Below are 22,359 nucleotides of genomic sequence, written 5' to 3'. Positions count from 1 at the left end.
GGCAGACAACTGGCAGAGGGCGGAGTGGCGGGGAGGAGGCGCGGGGCTCCCGGGGACAGGCCCCGGCGGTGGCCCTGGCAGCGCCGGGCATTAAACCAGGGCACCGGAGCTGTCGGCCCGGGTGACGCGCAGTGCGTTCGGGGGCGGGGGTTCATGAAGGGAGTGGATTGTATCGGTCGTTCTCTTCCTGCCGGTCTGAGCAGCCCGGGTTTCAGTGGGCCGAGCTGAGGGCCCTATCCCCACGTCCTTGGTGGGGTCACTGAGTGTCCTCCCCCTGCAGCTGAAAGGCGAGTGTCACACAGAACCCACGACATGGAGGTGAGGTGCCCTTACTAAATGAAGCCTTCCTTGCCTGTCCTTCCTCTCAATAAGAGGACGAGGACATTACGCTCTAGGACGGACGCAGTTTTTCCTTCTGAGATGGCTGAACAAACTCATCTTTGTGCTTAGAGGATGACCCCTCGCCAAGGCAGGGCTGCGTCCCAGTCCACCCGGGAGTCACCACCCCCCAGAGCCCGTGGAGCCCTGCTATTTATACCCCTGACACATGCGATATGCCTTTCACATTTTCTAGAAGCATTTGGATCTTCTCGGGGTAAGGTGGAGTGAGGGTCACAGCAGGTCATCCAGTTGGTGCCTGCCTCCCATTTCCCCTGGGACAAGAACAGTTCTAACCTTGCTGTAGAAAGCACAAGGAGAAACCATTTTCTGGAATGAACTCAGTGACATGCTTTCGGGAGTGGGGTGGAGTGGGGAGTACATCAACGAGGTGGTAGGAGCCCCAATAGAATCACTCATCTTTCTATGTGCTTAAGTGTTCCCCCAATAGTTGCAATTCCCATTTGTAGTGGAACTGGGTACCTAGGACAGGTGTGGGATCTGAGCAATATAAAGGCATACGCAATCCTCTGTAGCCCACATCATGGCAGCATTTCCTAAAAATGACCCAAGTCAATGACAAAATGAGGTTAGTACAGGGCCCACAGTGAGTTATGAAGGCTCAGGTAAAAGCTACCATGCTTTCACATTTAGCCTTTACAATTATTTCAATAATTCAGAGAGCTACCTCTCATTTTTAGTACCTGGCGTCCTGCCCTGTCAGTCGGTAGTGGAGACGCTAGAAAAAACCCGGCAAATGCACCAGAGGTACAATATGAGCTTATAATGTGGTCTTAAGGATAGGAAGAAACGTGCTGTCATTCACTCAATACCTAACAATTTGTTGACATTTTAAAGGGAACGGGACTGTTACTATTTTCCACAACTCTTGCTCAGTGTGACTCTTTTGCTATAGCAAGCTTTTCTAAGCTCAGAGTGTATTAAATTCAAACACACACTAAAAGCTGTGAATGAAAAACTGACAGCTAAGAGTTTCGTGTGCAAACCTTGGGAAGATGGGCCCTGAGAAGGGTGCAGACATCCGCTCCCTCCTGGCAGCAGGGGCTCGCTTCTTCAGAGCTGTAGCCATGTGGCTGCTTCCAGTCGGGTCTGGTCTTGAATTCCCATTGGCTTAGGGAGCAGACCCAACAAGCAGGTGGAAAAGCCATCGCCATTGGCCTCGGCCTTTGGGAAACACACCAGTGCTCTCGCCCCATAAGTAGGTTACTGCCTGCATATCCTTCTGGGACCGGTCACTACCAAAGGTCACGTGAAGGGAATGCCTGCCGGAGCTCCTGTTTCTAAGTTTTCAGGCGCAGCCTCCGCTCTCCATACTGACAGGGCCCTTTGCTACGAGGCATCAGTGTGCGCACGCCTGCTGTGTCCAGTTGTCCCCTCCATCCACATAGCTGTACACTCGTCTTGCTCAGTCTAAGCTTTCTATCAAGTTGCCTAGCAAGTTGAACATGAATCAGTAAAACACTTGATATGCCTTCATGTTGTTCCCATTATCCTTCTAACTCTCTGGAGGTAAGATGGGTCCTATTCATTCCACTTTTAAAGGTGAGAAGATCAAGACTCAGCCCGCAGCAGTGAGGAAGGCCTCCTGGCAGCCTTCCTCTCCAGTGGTCAGGGCGGGAAGGGCTGCTCCTCTCTTCCTTTAATCTTCCCAACACTTGCTGCAGTTCTGGAAACATCCGCAAGGGAGCTTTTCCAACAGAAGGCAAAGGCACCTGCAATGAAGTCATGGCTTCACCTGTAAGTACCCTCTCAAACGGGGCAGTGAGGGCGCCGGCTGGCAGCACCCAGGCACAAACACCCAGCCCAGGTGCACACAGGACAGCACTCCTCCTTGTCCCGAGACACACACCTCGGTCAGGCGGCCCAAGGCAGTCAGGAGAGGGCTGAGAGCTCCTGCTGCGGGCTTCTCGCTCGGCCTCCGGGCCACCTCTAGGGGCCTGACCATCCCTGTCCCCCACCCTTCTCACATTCGTATGACGAGCTGGTGACAAGCTTGCCTGTCTGGTGTACCTCCACTTGGACTGGCTGTGACCTTGGACAGGAAGACAGCATTCTCAGCTGAGGACGCCACCTACTCCTTAAGACTGATTTGAAGGTTAAAACTAGGTTAAATCCTGGCGTGGAAGAATTCTCCATGAATGGCGCAGTGTCTTCTAAGAGTTTGGAGGAGCTGAGTGGTGAGGTGGTAGGAGCGGTTAGCAAAGGACATTAAAAATCATTATAACTTCACCGAACACACAACATCACAAACAGGAAGAGTTAATGTCATTTTAAATGTATTTGGAGCGCACGAAGGTTGATTCTAGTATTAAAAGAAAAATGCCAAAACCCAAACCAATCCAAAACCATTAACCCAAGTGTTTTAAGATTGTTAAGAAAGAGACAGGGCTGTTAAATAAATTATGGTACAGCCACATGGCCAAGTGTCACGCAGCCATTAAGAAATTGTGCCTTGAATACTGAAAGCATGTATCCTCAAAGGGGGTCTCAGAGGGTAAACAACCTTAAATATCACAATGATTTGTGGCCTCCAAGGGCCACGGTCCATAAGAAGATACAGTCTACCTGTGGTTAGACTGTATTAAACTTACGGGAGGTGGGGCGGGGGAAGAGCGGTCAGGAAAACACCATCTAAAAAGGAGGAATGATAACAATGGCTCAGGAACACAGCAGGTCCTCGAATGACATTTATGACATCGACAAGATGCCAAAGTAACTGAACTGTTACTAGTATCAATTAGCCTCTGGCAAAATTGGTCTCCTTACACATTATTTCATGGTAGTGCCAAGGACCTGTCAACGGTGAGTGAGGATTGACCATCCTGGATTAAGGTACACAGATATGCTCAGTGTCACATCAGCAGTAGGAGGTCACAAAATATAAGAGCCTGAACATTCCCATTCTATGTTCTGTTTCAAAATGGCAACTGAAGCTACTCCGGGCTGCGGGGATTAAATGGCTTTCTTTTCATATTTTTTTTTTAAAGGTTTAACATTTTCTATAGAATTTTTAAAATTTTAGAATTACACAGATTGTTTTTTAAAAATGTACTTTGGTATTTAGTGAGTAGATTTACATCAGAATAGTAAAGCTATTAAATGCCCAATAAAATGTCCAGTAATGAGCAGGTGAGGCTAAACTATTTAAATATTTGTGTATTTGTAGCTGTCAGCCTGAAAACGTGCAGTGTTGGATTAGAACAGAGTCAGAAGCAGGTCTGATGGCAGGATGCACGCTTGGAAGAAGCCCTGGCGGCACACCAACTTCCACCGGCCTGCATGCTCTCCCGAGGAAAAATGAATCACAATCCTTCAAAGCTTCCTTCAAAAACACAGTCCCTACAAAGAGGTACCAGTGGCTTCTCACCTTGGTTCTGTGTCTCACAACATCTGGCCCACACCAGTACACCTGCCCACTCCTCTGACACAAGAATACCCGCCCGCTCCTCCCTCTGACACACAGGTACACCTGCCTGCTCCTGACACATAGGTACACTTGCCTGTTCCTCGCTCTGACACACAGGTACACCCGCCGGCTCCTCTCTCTACCTGACACACAGGTACACCTGCCCACTTCTCTACCTGACACACAGGTACACCTGCCTGCTCCTCTCTGACACACAGGTACACTTGCCTGTTCCTCTCTCTGACACACAGGTATACCCACCCGCTCCTCTCTCTGACACACAGGTACACCTCCCTGCTCCTCTGACACACAGGTACACCTGCCCACTCCTCTACCTGACACACAGGTACACCCCACCAGCTCCTCTCTACCTGACACATAGGTACACCGCCCATTCCTCTCTCTACCTGACACACAGGTACACCTGCCCACTGCTCTAACCCACACACAGGTAAACCCACCCACTCCTCTCTGACACACAGGTACACCTGCCCACTCCTCTACCTGACACACAGGTACACCCCACCCACTCCTCTACCTGACACACAGGTACACCCCACCCACTCCTCTCTCTACCTGATACACAGGTACACCCGCCCGCTCCTCTCTGACACACAGATACACCTGGCCACTCCTCTACCTGACACACAGGTATACCCGCCTGCTCCTCTCTCTGACACAGCCGTAGTCTTCGACTCAGAGCCACAAACTGTTTTTCTGAACAACATTCAGACAAGTGAAAACAAAGATCTTTGCAAGTCAGAAATGCCCCTTTCTTAGAAATGCTCACCTTTAAAATTTGTTGTGATCAACACTCCATTTAACTAGAAATCAATGACTGTCTGATAAAGGCTATATTGTAAAGCAAATTTTTAAAAATTTTGGAGAGAAAATTATTTAAAATCTTGGTCCTAATTTCGCTTTTCCTCCTTCTTCCCGGCCGTCTGGCTCCTTAGAAGTCCTCACTATATTCCTAAGCTGTGCCAACATGCAGGCTGTGAACAGAAGGGAGCAGGCTGGCTGTTCCCCTCGGGTGACTCGTGGAAGCAGCGCCCTCACTGCCTTGTGAACAGAAGCCGCTTCGAAGGAGCGCAGGGAGACGGCGCCGGCTGGATCCGAGACCAGAGACTGGGCCCTTGGTGCCGTATTTAACTTTGACCTTCAGCTACTGGAGCAAGATGATGAGTGCCCTCTCAACTGGGCGAGGATGGCAGTGCCAGCAGCTCCCTGTCCACTCTCTGGTCTTTATTTAAAGCTGGATAAAACTGGGTAACGACTACTTTTTAGTGAAACCAGCTGCCACAGTGAGAAAACCTGCAGTGCTTTCTAGCATTACACAAGCTTTATGTTAGCTCTCCATAAAGCTGGAGTTCGGTGTAAATCATCCTGGAAGTATAGGAAGCTGACTGAACCCCCACGCTAACGACGGTAACTAACGCTACTACTACAAACTTATTAGATGGCAACTTATGGGTAGGCTAGAAAGCCACATAAATGTTTTATTCACTAAAATACTTTCATTAATACTCTATGGTTTATGCAGAAGTTTAAAATTTTCCCAGTGAATGAATCAGTCACCAAGCTCACATGATCTAGGCCCACTCTGTTTTGTCCTTTAGTCCCATAATTTAGCAAAACCTCACCAGACACCGCCCACTAGCCCTAATCAAAACAGACACCAATCGCTCCAGATCCCATCAGCGCATGATATCCAGTCACGGCAACTGCAGAGACAACCCAGGGCAATCCCGTCATTGTAGTTACAGGAACTGAGGCCCAGAAGAGATGCAGGCACACAAGGAGCCAGAACTGGGACAAGTACTCCAGAACCCTGGGTACAGTGAGAGTGAAAGGGTGCTGAGTACGGAGACAACTAATGAATTTCACATGGCAAAAAGGAGCAGAAAATATCACGTAACTGAAATCCCAGACCACTCCCATAAACCGGAGCAGCTTCCAAATAAAGAATAAAAACTCGGCAACACGTTATAAAACTGTACAGACTTCTAGATGTTTAAGGCCTGAAGTTTTTATAAGGACATGCTTATACAAATTTTCAGGAACTATGATGAGTTCTAACTATGATGAGTTCTAGAAAAAGTTACATTTGTCCCTGGACATAATACTCATAAGTTGCTTTCAAAACAAACTCAAAGTAAGGATTGGACGTCAGGCTCCCCAGCTGATCTGCGTGAAGAAGGGCTTTCACCTCCGGCAGGTAGTCACTGAGCTGAATGCCTACAAACAAACAGAGTCAGGTTTTATGTTCATGAAACTATCAGATGCATTTGGATGATTGATGGTAAGGACACCTGTGCTGCTATTTAAACCATAATGTCACTCTGCTATTGGGAAACACTTTTACATTCCTTCCATGTATTAAACACGAGCAGTCTAACACTTGGACATTCTTAGCACAGGCTGCTTGAGTGCTTTTCCCCCTAGTGGTGAAAACAGCCAATCTATTTAAAGTCTTTAATACCGGTAAGATCTGAAATATTTCATTTTTCTCCACTGCTTAAGTCATTCATCCAATGTACAAATTTTTAACTAATAATTACCTGAAAACAAGTATTTCAAACAATTATATATTCTCCTACCTGGGAAATGATTTAGGAGAAATACTTTCATGAAAGCTAGCTACAGTATCTCCAAACGCTTTGAAGTTTAACTACAATTAGGATGTGGGGGGAATCATTTCATCAGTTCTCTACGGTGCCAGGAAGCAGTGAGCACTGATTAAATGGGTTGTTTCAAATGGAGCCGGGCAGTTACAAAAGGCTGTGTACAATTCTCATTTGATAAAGAAAAACTGGAGGCTCGCTTCGGCAGCACATAGACTAAAATTGGAACGAGACAGAGAAGACTGGCATGGCCTCTGCACAAGGATGACATGCAAATTCGTGAAGCGGTCCATAGGGAAAAAAAAAACAAAGAAAAAGTTGAAATGAAGAAAAGAACAGGGTAGAAGTTGTGACAGTACATAACATGCTCAAAAGCAAAGTACTGGGTTATTTTTTTAACACTCTCAAAATGCGTAACACCATTTTTGTACTTAATGTGTAATACAATAAAAATCTGGATTAATAATGTTATGAGGCTAAATCGAAATATCATGTATCACAATTAACACTTTCAACAGACTTTCTCTATAATGTTATTACTTTAATTTCTAAAAGATCACATTAATTTCTAAAAGATCTATTCTCTAAAAGAAATTAGCAGCTTATTTGGCTTCTATTTGTACAGTCCAGACCTTCTGTGTGGACCTAATGTTTGATGGTTCCTTTCTCTTCTTTAGAGCAGAGGTCGAATGCCTGTGCAGGTCTGGCAGGTGTAGCATGAGGACGGGGCCTGGGGTCGTGGTGAACTTACACCTACCACCCATCTAAAGAGGGCAGCCCTCAGCTCCGCCAACTGTTTGTTGGTAAAGATTTCAGTCTGAGGTAGGCAAACTTGATTTTTAAGAGATGTCAAAAAATAAGACTTTGTAAGAACTCTTCTCAAACTATTAAATGCTGGTGACTAATTAGAAGAATTTTAAGCTCCAGGTGATGATATGTCCATTTTACTCAGTATGTACGTCAATAACATGAGAAAACAAACCAAAACGCTTCCTATGGACAATTTTAATATATCTGCAGGCCGGATTTATTCCATTGGCTGAAGTAGTAACTGTCAGCTGACAAGGCCTATGAAATAGAATGTGAGGGTAGCTATCTCTCCAGCTTCAGAAACTGTCCTTTAAAAACATTTACTATTGGGGCCAGCCTGGTGGCTCAGGCGGTTAGAGCTCCGTGCTCCTAACTCCAAAGGCTGCCGGTTCGATTCCCACATGGGCCAATGGACTCTCAACCACAAGGTTGCCAATTCAATTCCTCGAGTCCCGCAAGGGATGGTGGGCAGTGCCCCCTGCAACTAAAATTGAACATGGCACCTTGAGCTGAGATGCCGCTGAGTTCCCGGATGGCTCAGTTGGTTGGAGCGCATCCTCTCTAACACAAGGTTGCCGGTTTGACTCCTGCAAGGGATAGTGGGCTGCACCCCCTGCAACTAGCAACGGGACCTGGAGCTGAGCTGCGCCTTCCACAACTAAGACTGAAAGGACAACAACTTGAAGCTGAATGGCACCTTCCACAACTAAGATTGAAAGCACAACAACTTGACTTGGGAAAAAAGTCCTGGAAGTACACACTGTTCCCCAATAAAGTCCTGTTCCCCTTCCCCAATAAAATCTAAAAAAAAACCCAAAAAACCATTTGCTACTGTAAAGGGAAGTCTTGTTATTAAGAAGTTCCAGAAAGGAAATGTTCTGGCTTGTTATGATGAATATATACTTATTTATTTATCAAATGATTTCTACTTGTTTTTGTCCTTTTGTCCAAATTTAATAACTTTTTGTAAAGTAATAACTGTTTTTTGAAAGTATCTTATAGATATAGATATCTTATAGATACTTTCAAAAAAGTATCTGATTCCTTCCCACCCATGATTTATATTCTAAGAAGAGCAAGAGCTGCAAAGTCACCTTTAAATAGCACTAAATAATTAGCCACAATTCAGTTCTGTAGTACTTTTCTGAGAACTAACTTCATGGAAAGCATCAGACTTGGGTCCAAATGCTTTCTAACCATCTCTTAGGTTCAAATGGAGAATCTCCAACAGCACAGAGAAATCAAGCATATCTAGTTATTTCTTCAAATTCCAAATACAGAAAACAGACTCTTATAGATATATCTTAGCTCTTTCTGAATTTCACATATTTTCAAGCAAAAGGTATTTTCTTTTGCTATATCCCTATCATTATTTTATTTTTAATTTTCACTTATTTTTTGACAATGAAACGGCTGTCAATGTGGGGTGATCAAGTATCACTTTTCATCAATGAAAGTTCCGGTCAATTCTGAGCATGTTCCAAGTAATCTAGTCAAAAGAAGTGCATTTCCAGGAGACTAAAAATCTGCAAAGTATGGAAGAAGTCAAAGTAGATGGGATCCAAATGGGAGTTTCTGGAACACAAACACAGAATTGGCTTGTGTTCAACCTCAGAACACTGGCTCGGGGGTGCGTTCCACGGTGCTTCCCTGAGGGCCCCTTCACTTCCCTTGGTTAAGCTAGTGACGCTAAAATGGAGGACTGCAGAGCAGAATCTATTACAAGAGGAGCTTGGGGCCAGGAAGCTGTGAAATAATTCTGAACATTCAAAGACCAAGTGTTTACTGAGTGGCTGCTATGTATCAGGCACATTTTGTGTAGAGTAAATGATGTATCTTGTAGTTCTATGTATAGATAGAAAAGTTTCAAATTGTGTAAATGGCAGCATGATAAATAAAATTCCATTAGAAGGACTGCTGAATTTACAATGGCTTTTTCATTGTGTATTTTCTTTCCAATTGGTATTTAAGAGCGTGTCCCTACATTTGAAAAGCTAGGTAAACACTGGGTTGGCCGGCTTTGCACACTGCCTGGATTTTGCATCAAACATCTAGTAATTCTGTGATAAATATGAGCCACACTTGTTTTTATGTATAAAACATGCACTATCTCCCACCTCTGGTCTAACACTGTCCATATGTCAAGCTCTTAATATGAAAAGAGGTGAGGAAGTATCGTCTAATTCACCTTTCCTCGAGAATAAGCATTTTATCGGCAAAAGCTTTTTTGTCTATTTGTGTCTTGATCAGTAAATGGAATTTTGCTCACTGTGTAGGTACAAAACAAATGCAAAACACTCCCTTCTTGTCTCTTTTTATTTTGTTCCTAAAGCGATTTTAGAGCGTTAATGTCCACAATGGATTTGTAAAAAAGAATCTGTAGTTTCTTCTTACGTGTGATATGTCAGTTCAGTAGGAATATACCCAAAAAGGTTTACATCTCATTTCAAGTTTTTCAATCTTCACAAAAGTTCATCGAAAAATCAAAGGAAATGGTTACTTCTGTCATATATTTTCAGTTGTCACAACCAACTTGTGGATCCACCCCATCTGCCTGAGTCAGGCTCTGCCAGGGCAGCCCCCCAGGACAAGTGGATGGAGATTCCCCGTCCCCCCTCTCCCCACAATCCCCCAGCTGGAGGGGAGGGAAAAAGCCCTCCCTTTATTGTAAACAAACTTCTCTAATTCTGAGTATGACACTGTTGAATCTTAAACCGCCCAGCATTCGACGCATTATTCTAAGATTTCTAAAATTGAGGGGCGATTTTGTAATTTTCAATATTTACACACCACTTACCATCTTTTAAAAGTTTCTGTAGATTTTCACAAATATACTGTCTTTAGAGACTTCAATTGGATCATCTTTACCGTCTGAACTGGACCAACTAGAAAACAAAATCATTCTGATGTGAAAGTGAAATCATGGACATACTAGAAAAAACGACATCTGTTCCTGTTCTGGTTTTGTTTTGATGGGGGTGGGCATGACCAAGCTGAGTTTTCGTGATTCTGTTTCATATTATTTAAATAAGTAGCTTTCAATATTGACTGTACTTATAATCATTATATTAGATACTAGATCAACATTTCACCAAATATAACCAGCATGATTTGATGTCAACACCAAGTAGGGAGGTATATTTCCCAACAAAAATTCTATCCATAAGTAATAAATTCAGCAAGGACCCCAAAGCATGATTTTCAGAGCGCATTCTGTTTTTCATGAAAGTAAAATGGCAACCAGTATCTGGTGCAACGTAAGTTTTCTTGATCTAGTTGCCATTACGTACTGCTGAAATACAAACACACAGAACCACTGCTCGGTAGTAATCAGTGGACATATTCCACACGATCAACAAAAAGACAGGAGCTCCAGTCAGATGACAGCACACGTTTTTATGATCAAGAAGGAGAAGCAAGTAGGCAGAGCCGGATGCCTGAGAGGGTGCCCTCCGACAGCAAATGTAACAATTGAACTATTTGGGAGTGAGCAGAGGAAGAAATGCTTGAGTAAAAACAGTCCTACTGTCACTGCCCACCACCACAGGGAAAAGGATAATTGAGCAGAGAAGGCTTGGAGCACTCAAGTCATGCTCTCTTTAAAATTCATTTCCTGGAACAATCCACCCCGAGAACTGATATTCTCGTCTTTCTCTGCCACCGCCTAACACACCATTCAGGTGGATAAAAAACCTCCTCTGCAGGAAGGAGGGGAACATGGAGAAGAGGTCTCGATAACCCAGAGAGGGCTGGGCCTCACACTGTAACGACTTTTTATGAAAAACAGACATAACACAACACAACCTCAAGTCTTGTTTGGCAGAACTGGCCCGACTTCTGTGAAAATAGGAACATATGTATTTCTGTGAAAACTGACAGTCTAAATTTTAAAATCAAAAATAGAGATTTATTATACCAGTGGTCCTAAAACATAAGCTATTCCTTCGTTAGTGAATGAAAAATTTAAGGTTACTAACACAAACCACTACAACTGTCAGAACCTATCAGTGTGTCACAACACTATGAGGTTACAAAGCCACCTGGAGTATCCGACAGCATTTCTCAGGCACACTTTCCCCAAACCATACCTTAGATTCCCGCTCTTGGAACTTACTTATCTCTCTGAAGTGCTTTGCAAAGGATTTCCAGTTTTAGATCATTGATATTTACAGCTTCCTCCTTCACAACAAAACAAAAAATCCTTATTAAGCCCTGATTTTAATAAAACTTCCCTTTCTTTAAAACGTTAACACTACACAGAAAAGTAAGCCAATTAATAGCTGTGAATTAGTTTCTGATTCTTCTTTGATAATCTGATTTTGTCAGGAACCTTGGTAGAGTTAAGATTTTAAACGAGATAACGTAAAAGCCAACACTTATTTGTGCATGGAAAAGACAGCTGGGAATGTGTGAGAATTATCAGGAAATGAAATCGCTTGACAGCTTTTCTGAAGAGCTGTACATAACCCAAGAGTTAGGGTTGGCTGAACCAGACAGTCTTTTCTAATGAACACATTCACGATTGGCTAACAGAGTTACTGCTTCTGTATTCGGGACTACAGAAAATTCTGCGTAACTCTGGTACCTTGCTGTGATCATCTCAAGTGAGTTTACTTACCTCATCAATGTATTCCAGCAAGTCCAAAGCCTTCTTGAAATCATATTCATTAGCTCTTCTGTTTTCTTCACAGATATACAGCTATGGCAAGTAAAGATACTTAAGTACAGATAGAAGCAAGATCAGAGAAATTTATGGAGGAAAGAAGTCATTGTCTTTCACGTAAGTTGTAGGTGCTTTTGTAGTAAAGACAGTGTCACACAGGGAAATTACCAGCCGTCTACCTACAATGAACTCTCTTTTGAAAGATGCATATGTTCAATCAGTAGTTAATTTGAATAACTGGTATACATACTTTTAAAATGACAGCAAATTTATATTGTTAAGTTCAAGATAGTATACACATTTCAGTATTCTTATACGGGTACTCTTTGCAATAAACTGCTGCTCTTGCATTTTTAAAGCTGGCTAGAATGCTTTTGAAATGTTGCCCTTTCAAACAGTTTTCAAAAATTGAGACGGATGATAAAGCATGAGTTGGTCTACAGTTTGCTTAAAAGGTAAGAAAACACACATCAATAGCTATCCTGGTTGTTAGATCAAAGCTGACTGTATACTCATTTCTGTGTCCTTCAAATTTCCTGTGATTTTGTAATCAGAAAAAATACTTGGCTTAGTAAAAACATCAATTTGAATTTTTCCCATCATCTTTTCGTAACTATTTATAACACATTTCCTTTTAAAAGATTGTATATAATCCTTTAACAGCAAAGATAACACGCAAACCATTTCAGAAAAAAGCTATCTACTTGCTTTCATTGCCTTACAACTTACAATACTTTATTTCATTGCTTCTCAGCATCCTTTTTCTCCACAATGCTCACATCTCTGAACTTGGAATGTTGGTAAAACTGGGATGTTATCAGAACTAAACTTGGCACGACTTTATCCTTCTTTCTGATACATAAAATTATGGTGAGTCTTCCAAATGGCACCTTTGATTTTAAAATGCATGCGCTGTATCAGGAGAGGCTGCTGTGAGCTCGATTATGGGAATCCGCTACTGATAACAGCTAAAATACTGGGGGTTTGGAATCATTCCCATTCCTTTTAGCATTATTAGAGCAAATCCAAGGTGATGCTATGGCAGAACTCTTGCATTTGAAATGCTTTCTTGAAAGGAGAGTAGGGTTGCAGCTACAAGTACATATACAAACAGAGCTGTCTCGTCCAGCTGCAGCGCACAGCCCAGTGGTTACGTGGCAGAGGAAAAGGGTGAGGTTGGCACTTACAGGCTATTAGATCCAGGTCCTTAAGCCATTTTTCTTAAAGAGCCTGAAATGCATTGCATGGTGCATATAAACATCTTTAGGAACAGGTGGAGGCCTGGGGATGCGGGGCTTCTGGTAACTGGCGTCCAGCTCCCAAGCAGCTTCCAAACACTCATTCCGAGGGAGTTACCAGGAAGTAGGAGCTGCACTACACGGCCCAGAAACACTGAGGTTGTCGTGAGGCTAAGGAAGGGTGCAAGAGTTGGGGCGCACTTACGCTGATGAGTTGAGGCGCAGTCAGGACCGGCATTGCGCTCAGGCTTAGCTGCTTCTCCTCTAGCAGTGCCTCAGGCAGCGTCTCCTGGTGCAGGAGGAAGCGTTCCTGCTCGGCCATTTCTAGAATTCAAAATCGGGGGCGGGGGGAGTTAACCTTCACTCCTGCTGTCATAAAACAAATCTGAATTAAAAAAAAACGAGTATCTCTGAAGGGAATCTCATCATGATTCAGTAATCTTAGAGTGTTATTAATTCTGCTTACTTTTTTTTTTTTTTAAGGTTGGGGGTGAGGGAGGTGAGAAGATTAGGGAGCACAAATTGGTAGCCACAATATTGCCACGAGATATGAAAGGCAGTTTGGGGAATATAATCAATAATGTTGTAAAGAGTTTGTAGGGGGTCAGATGGATACTTGTCTTATTAGGGAGGCCACTGCATAGACGGTGTACAGGCCTGACCACTGCAGTGTACACCTGAAGCTGAATAATACTGAATGTCAACTATTATTTAATATCTATAGTCACAGGATGTGGATGGAGCACAGCATAGGGAATAGGGAATAGAGTCAGTGGAATTGTAACAGCTACATACGATGTCAGAGGGGTAGCAGATTGAGGGAGAGGGGTTATCACTTTGTGAGGGGTGTAAATGTCTTAACTAGTACACTGTTTTATACACCTGAAACTAATAAAACAATTCTGCTTATTCTTGATTCCTGATTATGTTAGAACATATTCATGGTTTGACCCAAGTTGTATGAATTATCACAGCAACCAGAAGAGGTAAGGAAATACACCCTACTGCCTGAAGCGGCAGAGCAGAAGGCTATTTCGTGAAGCAAAGCCCCCCAAATCTGGGGTCTCAGGCCCACTTTATGGTAATTCAGTGAAGTCCTTCTTCACACCAGAGGTTCTAGTATAGTTTCATTCACTAAAGTAAATGATCTTCTTAAAAGCCAACATGAATATATTCCAGGAAAAACAAAACCTGGACGATTACGAGCCCAACTTCTTACAGAGCCCAGGTTGACTTCTGCAGGATGAGGAGACAGGGGCCTGCCCTTGCCATGAACTACCCAGACTGCAGCCCATAACCTCACTTGGCCTAGGAGAATGTGCCAGGTTGTAGGGAGAAAGGGTTGAGAACAGCTGTGCAGCCTCAAACACAGCGATCGTGGCAAAATGGAGTGGCCAAAGCACAGACATGTTCATTCAGACACTGGCGTCATCCCAAACAATCCGAAGTTTGTAAAAAGGTAAACAAAACGTTTCTGTGCAATTTCCATACCTAGGAAAACAGACTAGGTGAATACACACAACAGTAGCAGTGGTTATCTCAGGGCAGTGGGCTTATAGACAAGTTATCTTTGTGGCATTTTTTTTTCTGTGATTTACAAATTTCCACACAGAATTATTGATATAACCAGAGGGAAAGTTATTTTTAAAAACTCCCTATGATAAGACACATTGTGATAATAATATGTAGGAAATTACTGAGACCTAAAAATACTCCCCTTGTGTTAAGACAACAAAAGCTAGGAACTGATAAAATGCAAAATTATGACCAGAATTCCAATGATACCTGGAGCGGAGTGGGGGGCACGAGAAATGATAAAGCCTTGTGTTAAAATATTTTGATTAACATGATCTATTTCTGGTGGCCGGACTAAAATGTGGTTTCCCCTTTCAGACTATCAGCCAGCCGTGCAGCACATACACAAAAATCTCTAGAACAGGCACTACTGTACTTAAATAAAAGACTGAAGAAAGATTCTCCCGAAAAGTGAAAAATAATTTTAGTAATAAAAGTTAAATGCTCATCCTATGGTTTATTGAGACATTATTTTTCAAGGAACACAGTGTCTCTGATCCTCACAACCACCCATTTTTTTTTTTTACTTTTCTTTACTTTAAGTGTGTTTTTCCAGGACCCATCAGCTCCAAGTCAAGTATTAGTTTCAATCTAGCTGCGGAGGGCGCAGCTCACAGTGGCCCATGTGGGGAACGAACCGGCAACCTTGTTGTTAAGAGCACCATGCTCGAACCAACTGAGCTAACCGGACGCCCCCACAACCACCCATTTTTATAGGTGAGGAAACTGAGGCTTAGGAGGGTAAATCAGCTACCCAAGGTCACAAAGCAACTACTGAGTTGGAGAAAATATTTGAAACCAGATCCATCCAATTTCTTTCCATATTCTTTCCACTACATCCACAACTCAGGGGAAATAAATGACAGCAGTATAATCTGAATTCAGACATCAGAGACTATACTCTGTTGCTAAGCCTTACAACCAAATACCCATATTTGCATATACTTCACCCAACCACATTGGCGATTCCCCCTCCAATTTTTATTTTGAAAAATTCCAAACCTACAGAAAAATTTAAAGAATACAACGTGCACTGTATACCTAGAGACACCTGCTGTTAACATTTTTCCAACTTTGCTCTGTCTGTGTATGTATGTACATATGTATGTATGTATGTATCATCCACCTATGTATGTACGTATGTATCTATCTATCTACCTACCACCAATCCATCCACTCACACACTCTTCCCCCTAAATCATATGAAAGTTGTAGACATCACGACATTTCATTTCTCAATACTTCACGTGTGTCTCCTAAGAACAAGGACAAACAGTCAACCACGGTCTCCTTATTGGGCCTAAAGAACTTAACACGAATATCGTAACGTCATCTAATAGGAAGTATGTTCAAAGTTCCCCAGTCGTCCCCAAGATGTTTGTCACAGTCGTTCTGGTTATTTGGGAGATGATTCAGGAGCCAATCGAGAATCTCACACTGTGCTGGGCTCCTTTAGTCTAAAAGGGCCCCTGTCTTTTGCTGCCATTAATGTTGCTGAATTTTGAAGTCTCCGGCTGACTGTACTATAAAATGCCTCCCACATGGACAGATCGAACTGTTGTTCGAGATTCAGGCTGAACATTTCTGGCAAGAATGCAAGACAAGTGATGTCATATGCTGCCACACTACATCCCTCCATGAAGTGTGTAGTGCTTTTTTGAGTTTGTCTCACTGTTGGTGATGAGATCTGTTAGATCTCTGCAATGAGATGCTGAACTAACCCCTAAACTCAACGATTTTAGTGTCCTTTGATGACCAATTATCAACCATGGTCGCAAAATAGTGACTTCCCAAGTAAGTCATTCTTTCCATATTAATTGTTTTTTGGCATTATTTTTTGGTAAGAAGCATTTCACTGACCCTCTCCCCTTTGGGATGTCACTGTGGATTTATGGATTTTTCTTTTTAAACTGAAATACAATCCTTTACAATCATTCTTTTTGGTGTTCAAATTATCCCCAAACTTGGCCAGGCCAGTGGGAGCTGTCATGCTGACATCTCTTCATAACCCTTGCTTTCTGGCCTAACAAGACTCCCCAGGATCATTTCTTCAATAACTCTCATTTCCTTTTACTGAGAAACGGTAGTGTTAGAAACGAAACTATGGCACTAGGTACACTCATGCTCCTGGATGTTGCTCCTGTTAGGCCTTTGCAGTGGACCAAGCCAAGCATTTTTTAAACAATCATGATTCCATCTTGTATCTGAAATTCAAATACAATAATGCAGGGTTCTTCCTTCTATATTTATATCTCTCCTGGTTTGCAAAATAACAATATATTCGATCCTTTTCTCAGGGTACAACATGCACAAAATAGTTTCACAATTATGACACCAAATGTTTGAATTCTGAAACCAATTCAGAAGGGCCACTGCCTACTACAGACCCCGGAGCAAAGGTCAGATTTCTTCGTAGAATATGAGTCACGAAGGGGGGGCGGAATCAGAGGACTCGTTGGGATTTGTTCTTTAGGAATTCTTATTTAAAATACAAATTACTTTTCTCTAGAAAGAGAATCCCAAGTACGTAACTGAGTAATTATTATTTAAGGACACTGATTAGAAAGCATTTCTCTTAAAGGAAAGATGGGTCCTATTTCTAGTGGATCCCACTGAATGATAGGAGGAACGCATGAGAATTCCTTGAGAGCCTGACTGACTTGTGTGTCTTGTTCAAATTCTTTCTTTTACCTTCAATTTTTTCTTGCAGTATATCCTCTGAAAAATCTGAAGCTAATGCAGCCAATTTACTCAAGCCAAGAAGGGTTTTTTTCTTTGCAAAGTAACGAGTTTCCATATTTGCCAAACCCAGAAGTGTTGCATGAGCCTGCGATAAACAAAATATGAACGCTGTGATATGATCCAGGTTACTAATTCAAGTTGAAATAAAGGTTAAATACAACCCAAACTTTCCCCCACCAAGCTACAGCAATGAAAGCTCAATATGAGCAAACCTAAAAACTCACGAGTACCATATATTAAAAATAAAATATCAACCACCCACACTAATTATGGGAAAAAGAGACATATATGAAACATTTCTCTACAACAATTATATATTCACTTCAGCATCCTGTCAAGAACGTTAAAACTAGTTTGTATACCATTCTTACTCATAATTTGAACATATTTGTTATAAGAAAATATTCATTACAAAAATAGGTCAACTGTTATTTACATATTAATAAAATTTTATGTGCATTTTACTGTAATAGTAGTTAACTCAAAATGGACTACATTTTTTAATTGAGATATTAGAAGTAATGGCAATAACATCATAAATCAAAAAGAATACTCAAAGTATGAGAGAATAGGAGATACACACTGAAAATAATCTATAATCTATCAGTAGTATTTTAATTACTAAAAACTAAACTAATTAAAACCAAATAAAAAACTGCTTAAATGTGCTCCATATAACTGAATCCTTCTTACCTTTTCTAGTTCTTGGCTGTTAATTTCATGTAACCAGCTGAGGTGCTCATGAGCTTGCAAAAAATTCGCCAGTTCTCCATGCTGAGCAATGGGCTGGGATAGTAATTTGCCTCTCTTTCCTTTCTCCAGATACCAACGGAAGAGAAAGTCTGAAAAATTCTATAAATAACAGAGCCAAGAGTCCAATAATATTTAGTAATAGTTTTAAAAAATACATTTCTGATAATAACAAATTTCTTCCAAAGGTCTTACACTCCAGAACAGAAATCTTGTTTTTAAACCCCAACTTCCTGTACTGTAGGGTCCTCAGAAACCACCTAATGCAATCACCGCATGTGACAGACGAGGACACTCCGATTCAGGACGGGGGGCGGTCTTGCTTAGGCTCACGCAGACTGTAGATGTGCCGTCAGCATGGCAGCCCCACCACACACAGCTGCTTATCCTGACTGAACTGTAAAGGCTGAGCACCTCAGTCACACTAGTCACATCCCAAGTGCTCCACTGCCATATGTGGCTAGGCGCCCACTTTGGACAGCACGTATGAGCACATCCCCATTACCCCAGAAAGTCCTGCTGCACAGCACCGAGATGCTACCATCCCAGAAGGAACGAGTCTCAGGGGTATATTCTGTGTGAAACGGCCATGTGGGCTGCATGATGAGTCCAAGTCTGCAGAGGCCCATATGCCCAGCCAGTTTCCCCTGCAGCATGTCTGCTGAATGCTGGGGTGCTACGGGACGCTGGGCTGGAAAGGAAGACAGAAATGTCCTGCAGCCTCACAGTACCTAAGAGATACTCGCCCTAGATGGGGAGTTCTACAATGAACACACCAGACCCACAAGACTTCTGAAACCAGAATGGAAATGAATGTAACAAAAAAGCTTCAACCAAGCCCTGGCTTACCTCTACTCTGATGAACTCAGCGATCTGCCTCCCAGGGGAAGACAGCACTGATTTCCAGCTCTATGGTTCTTTTATACACAATGTCCAAAATACAGTAAAAAAAAATCACAAGACATAAGCAGAAAAATACAACTAATAGCAGACCTAAGAATAGAAGCAGACCTAAGAATGACCAGATTTTGTACTATAATAGGACTTTAAAATAACTACTAAGCACGTTAAAGAAAACAAAAGTAAAAATGCAAAAAAGGATGGAAAATGTCAATGAGGAACTGGAATCCATAAGAAGAATAAAAATGATGAGCACAAAAGTATTAAATATTTTAGCACTATTGTGAAACATTAGGTGGGCCACATTCAACAATCAGGGACTGATCAAATACAGTAATTTATATCCAGTCCATGAAATTATGAGACCATTAAAAACGTTGTTGGGGAATATTTAATGTGATGGATAAATGTTTGTTATGTATTAACTGAAATAAATAGTTGACGAAAGTTGTTTGTCTATAATAATATAGAGTAAAAAGATTAGAAGAATATAAACCAAATGTTTAAAGAAAGGGTTCTCTCTATGTGATAGAATTATAAGTGATTTTTTTATCTTTTTTTATCTTTTATAGGGGTTTTCTGAATTTTATATAATGTCACTTTTAGAGTAAGAAAAAAGTCAGTTTTTACATAAAAATCAACTGAATAAACTGAATAAACCTAGAGTTCCAATGGGAACTTTTAAAAACAAAAATATTAGGTGCATGGAAATCTGAGCTCTCTAAAAGGAGTATCCTAGGTCCCATGATTTTGTATTCAAAATTCTAAAACTACCAATATTCATATACCTAAGTACTTTTAATTATAAATGAAAATGTAAGAATAGAATGAAAGTTTCAACATATTTTCCAAAGGTCAAAGAATATTTCAGTAATATTTATATATAAAGAATTGCCCACCATTTACAAAGAAACATAAGGTATCAATAAGTATCGACGTGAACTATAAAAAGAGTGTTTTATCATCCGAAAATCCCAGTGAGCTCTGAAATGGTACAGCTTACTACAGGACCTGCCACCTATGTCCCCAGCATTGTTACCTGATCAGCAAACTGGGTCATGTAGCGCTGGAGTCTGGTCTGGTTGTCAGTCTGCTCGCACAACTGGACCAGGATATCAAAGTCACAGTATTTTTCTGCTAATGAAGCAGCCCACGGGTACTGGCCTAGTGTGACTGTGGAAATGAGAACAGATGGGAAAACATCCTGTTAGAGAAAACTTAAAGTGTAATTAAAAATGTTACTCGCAATTTTGCCCTTATTCCTATTATATACTAAAATTAATGGAATAGAAACCTTTCCAGTTACTGGCATTTGGTTTCATAATCCACATAAAATCATTAAAGATGCAAACTCAGGCTCTTGTTTCATTGCTGCCTACCTGTGATGCTATTCCCTTCAGGTACCAGAAGAACAAGCTACTCCTGGTCCTAACGAGAACAGGCTAAGTACATGAGCACAGCCGGCTGTCCTCAGCTGCTTTACGTCCTTGGCCCTGGGCGAGCGACATTACACCGCATGGCTGCTGCGACTCCTCCCCCGCTCCACAAACTCCAAGACCCACAGCCCTTGCGGAAAGCCGTGTACTCACGAAGCGGAGATAAGAGATCTGTTCTCTTCTGCTGGTACTCCAGGTCCAGACTGTTGTATCGTTCCTGATCACGGGACTTGTCCAGAGACTTAAGCTGCGACACATAACCATCCAGGTAGCAATCCATCAGAGCCACGAGCTGCTCTGTCAGAACGTTGCGGAGGCTGCTGTCGGCCTGCGGGTAAACCACTTTCAGGACAACGTCATGCTGGCGCAGTATTGCTGTTCTGATGCCGGCAGGTCCACTCGTTGCTGTGAAATCACACAAACTCACATGTAAGTAGGAGTTCTATTAATAGAATGGCTCTGGAAAAGACCAACTGCCTAAAACTTAGATCACTTCACCACTGCTAGAAAAATAAATCGAACAGGGGTTCAGCTGATAGCTCTCTGTCTTCTCCAGGTAAATACAACCCTTTTCCTTCTACATCCCTTTCACGCTACTCCACTTACTTTCTTCTATTAAAAGTCAGCATACGATACAGCCAGTCCCTCCAGGGCCGGCCCTGCTTCTATGAGTAACAGTGTGTACTGAGACCTAGTGGGTGCATCGTAAGTACTGCTTAAAGGTACAAATCCGAGACCTATAAGGTATTCAGAGGCATAAAGCAATTTGCACAAGAACTGCTCAGTTTGCAGATGGCACTTACGTTATTTTTCATTTCACTTACAGACCTGCGCCAGGGGAATAATACAGCTTCCAAAAATGTATTAGAAATGTATTTTGAAGAACTGCTAGTAAATTGGTATTTTGGGCTCAGTGCTTGCAATCTCACCTGTCCATGGAATATATTCAGGGTCATTTCCCAGCATTTCTTCTCTTCTATACAAGGAGTTTCTGTTTTGTCGATAATGACAAGCAGCTTGCAGCATGTCCTAGAGAAAAAGGAAATGCGTTACCGTATGCAGAAAGTGACAAATCCCAGTGTTTTTGAAGATAATCAGGTCTGTAGGATTACTTTTTGCTTTCTATATTTGAAATTTAACTCCATACTTTAACTTCAATTTTGGAAAACTAAAGTAACCAAAGTAGGAAAATCATTATTAGAAAGTACATTAGCTAAAATTAATGGAACATTTTAATCAGTAAAACGAGGTTGGACCATTAAGTTCGTGAACTCACCCTCGGAAAAAGTGCTACATACCTCATTGCTGAATATCACTATGGTCACCTTCGAAGTACTCCCCTTGGGAGGCTATGAACCGATGCCAGCGCCTAGTCCACCCTTCAAAGAAATTTTGGAACTCTTTTTATAGAATGGCCATCAGAGCTGTCGTCATATTACCCTTGATGTCCTGAATATCATCAAAATGTCTTCTTTCCAATATTTCCTTTATCTTTGGGTAAAGAAAGAAGTCAATGGGGGCCAGATCAGGTGAGTAGGGAGGGTGTTCCAATACAGTTATTTGTTTACTGGCTAAAAACTCCCTCACAGACAGTGCCGTGTGAGCTGGTGCACTGTCGTGAAGCAAGAGCCATGAATTGTTGGTGAAAAGTTCAGGTCGTCTAACTTCTTCACACAGCCTTTTCAGCACTTCCAAATAGTAAACTTGGTGAACTATTTGTCCAGTTGGTACAAATTCATAATGAATAATCCCTTTGATATCAGAAAAGGTTAGCAACATCATTGCAACAAGTTCACGAACTTAATTGTCCGACCTC

At 42.0% G+C, this 22,359-nt stretch overlaps 1 protein-coding gene and 1 non-coding gene across 2 annotated transcripts in view; one reads left to right on the top strand and one right to left on the bottom strand.

Moving 5' to 3' along the window:
- Positions 1-5,082: 5,082 nt before the first annotated feature.
- The window catches only part of NUP133 (nucleoporin 133), a 51,088-nt gene continuing 33,811 nt past the window's right edge, over positions 5,083-22,359 (bottom strand). The window contains 11 exon segments of the mRNA XM_033099605.1: positions 5,083-6,043; positions 10,037-10,060; positions 10,063-10,124; positions 11,354-11,418; positions 11,858-11,938; positions 13,346-13,464; positions 17,407-17,542; positions 18,151-18,309; positions 20,147-20,280; positions 20,697-20,948; positions 21,473-21,572. Coding sequence (XP_032955496.1) covers positions 5,907-6,043; positions 10,037-10,060; positions 10,063-10,124; positions 11,354-11,418; positions 11,858-11,938; positions 13,346-13,464; positions 17,407-17,542; positions 18,151-18,309; positions 20,147-20,280; positions 20,697-20,948; positions 21,473-21,572 — 1,269 coding nt within the window. The 3' untranslated portion in view covers positions 5,083-5,906.
- On the top strand, positions 6,624-6,728 carry LOC117018728 (U6 spliceosomal RNA). Its single transcript, XR_004422304.1, has one exon. It is a non-coding gene; the product is annotated as a U6 spliceosomal RNA (small nuclear RNA).

Source organism: Rhinolophus ferrumequinum, chromosome 27 (assembly GCF_004115265.2).
Source record: "Rhinolophus ferrumequinum isolate MPI-CBG mRhiFer1 chromosome 27, mRhiFer1_v1.p, whole genome shotgun sequence".
NCBI lineage: Eukaryota > Metazoa > Chordata > Mammalia > Chiroptera > Rhinolophidae > Rhinolophus > Rhinolophus ferrumequinum.
Note: the sequence above shows the minus strand (reverse complement) of the source record. Positions and strands in the feature narration are given on the sequence as shown.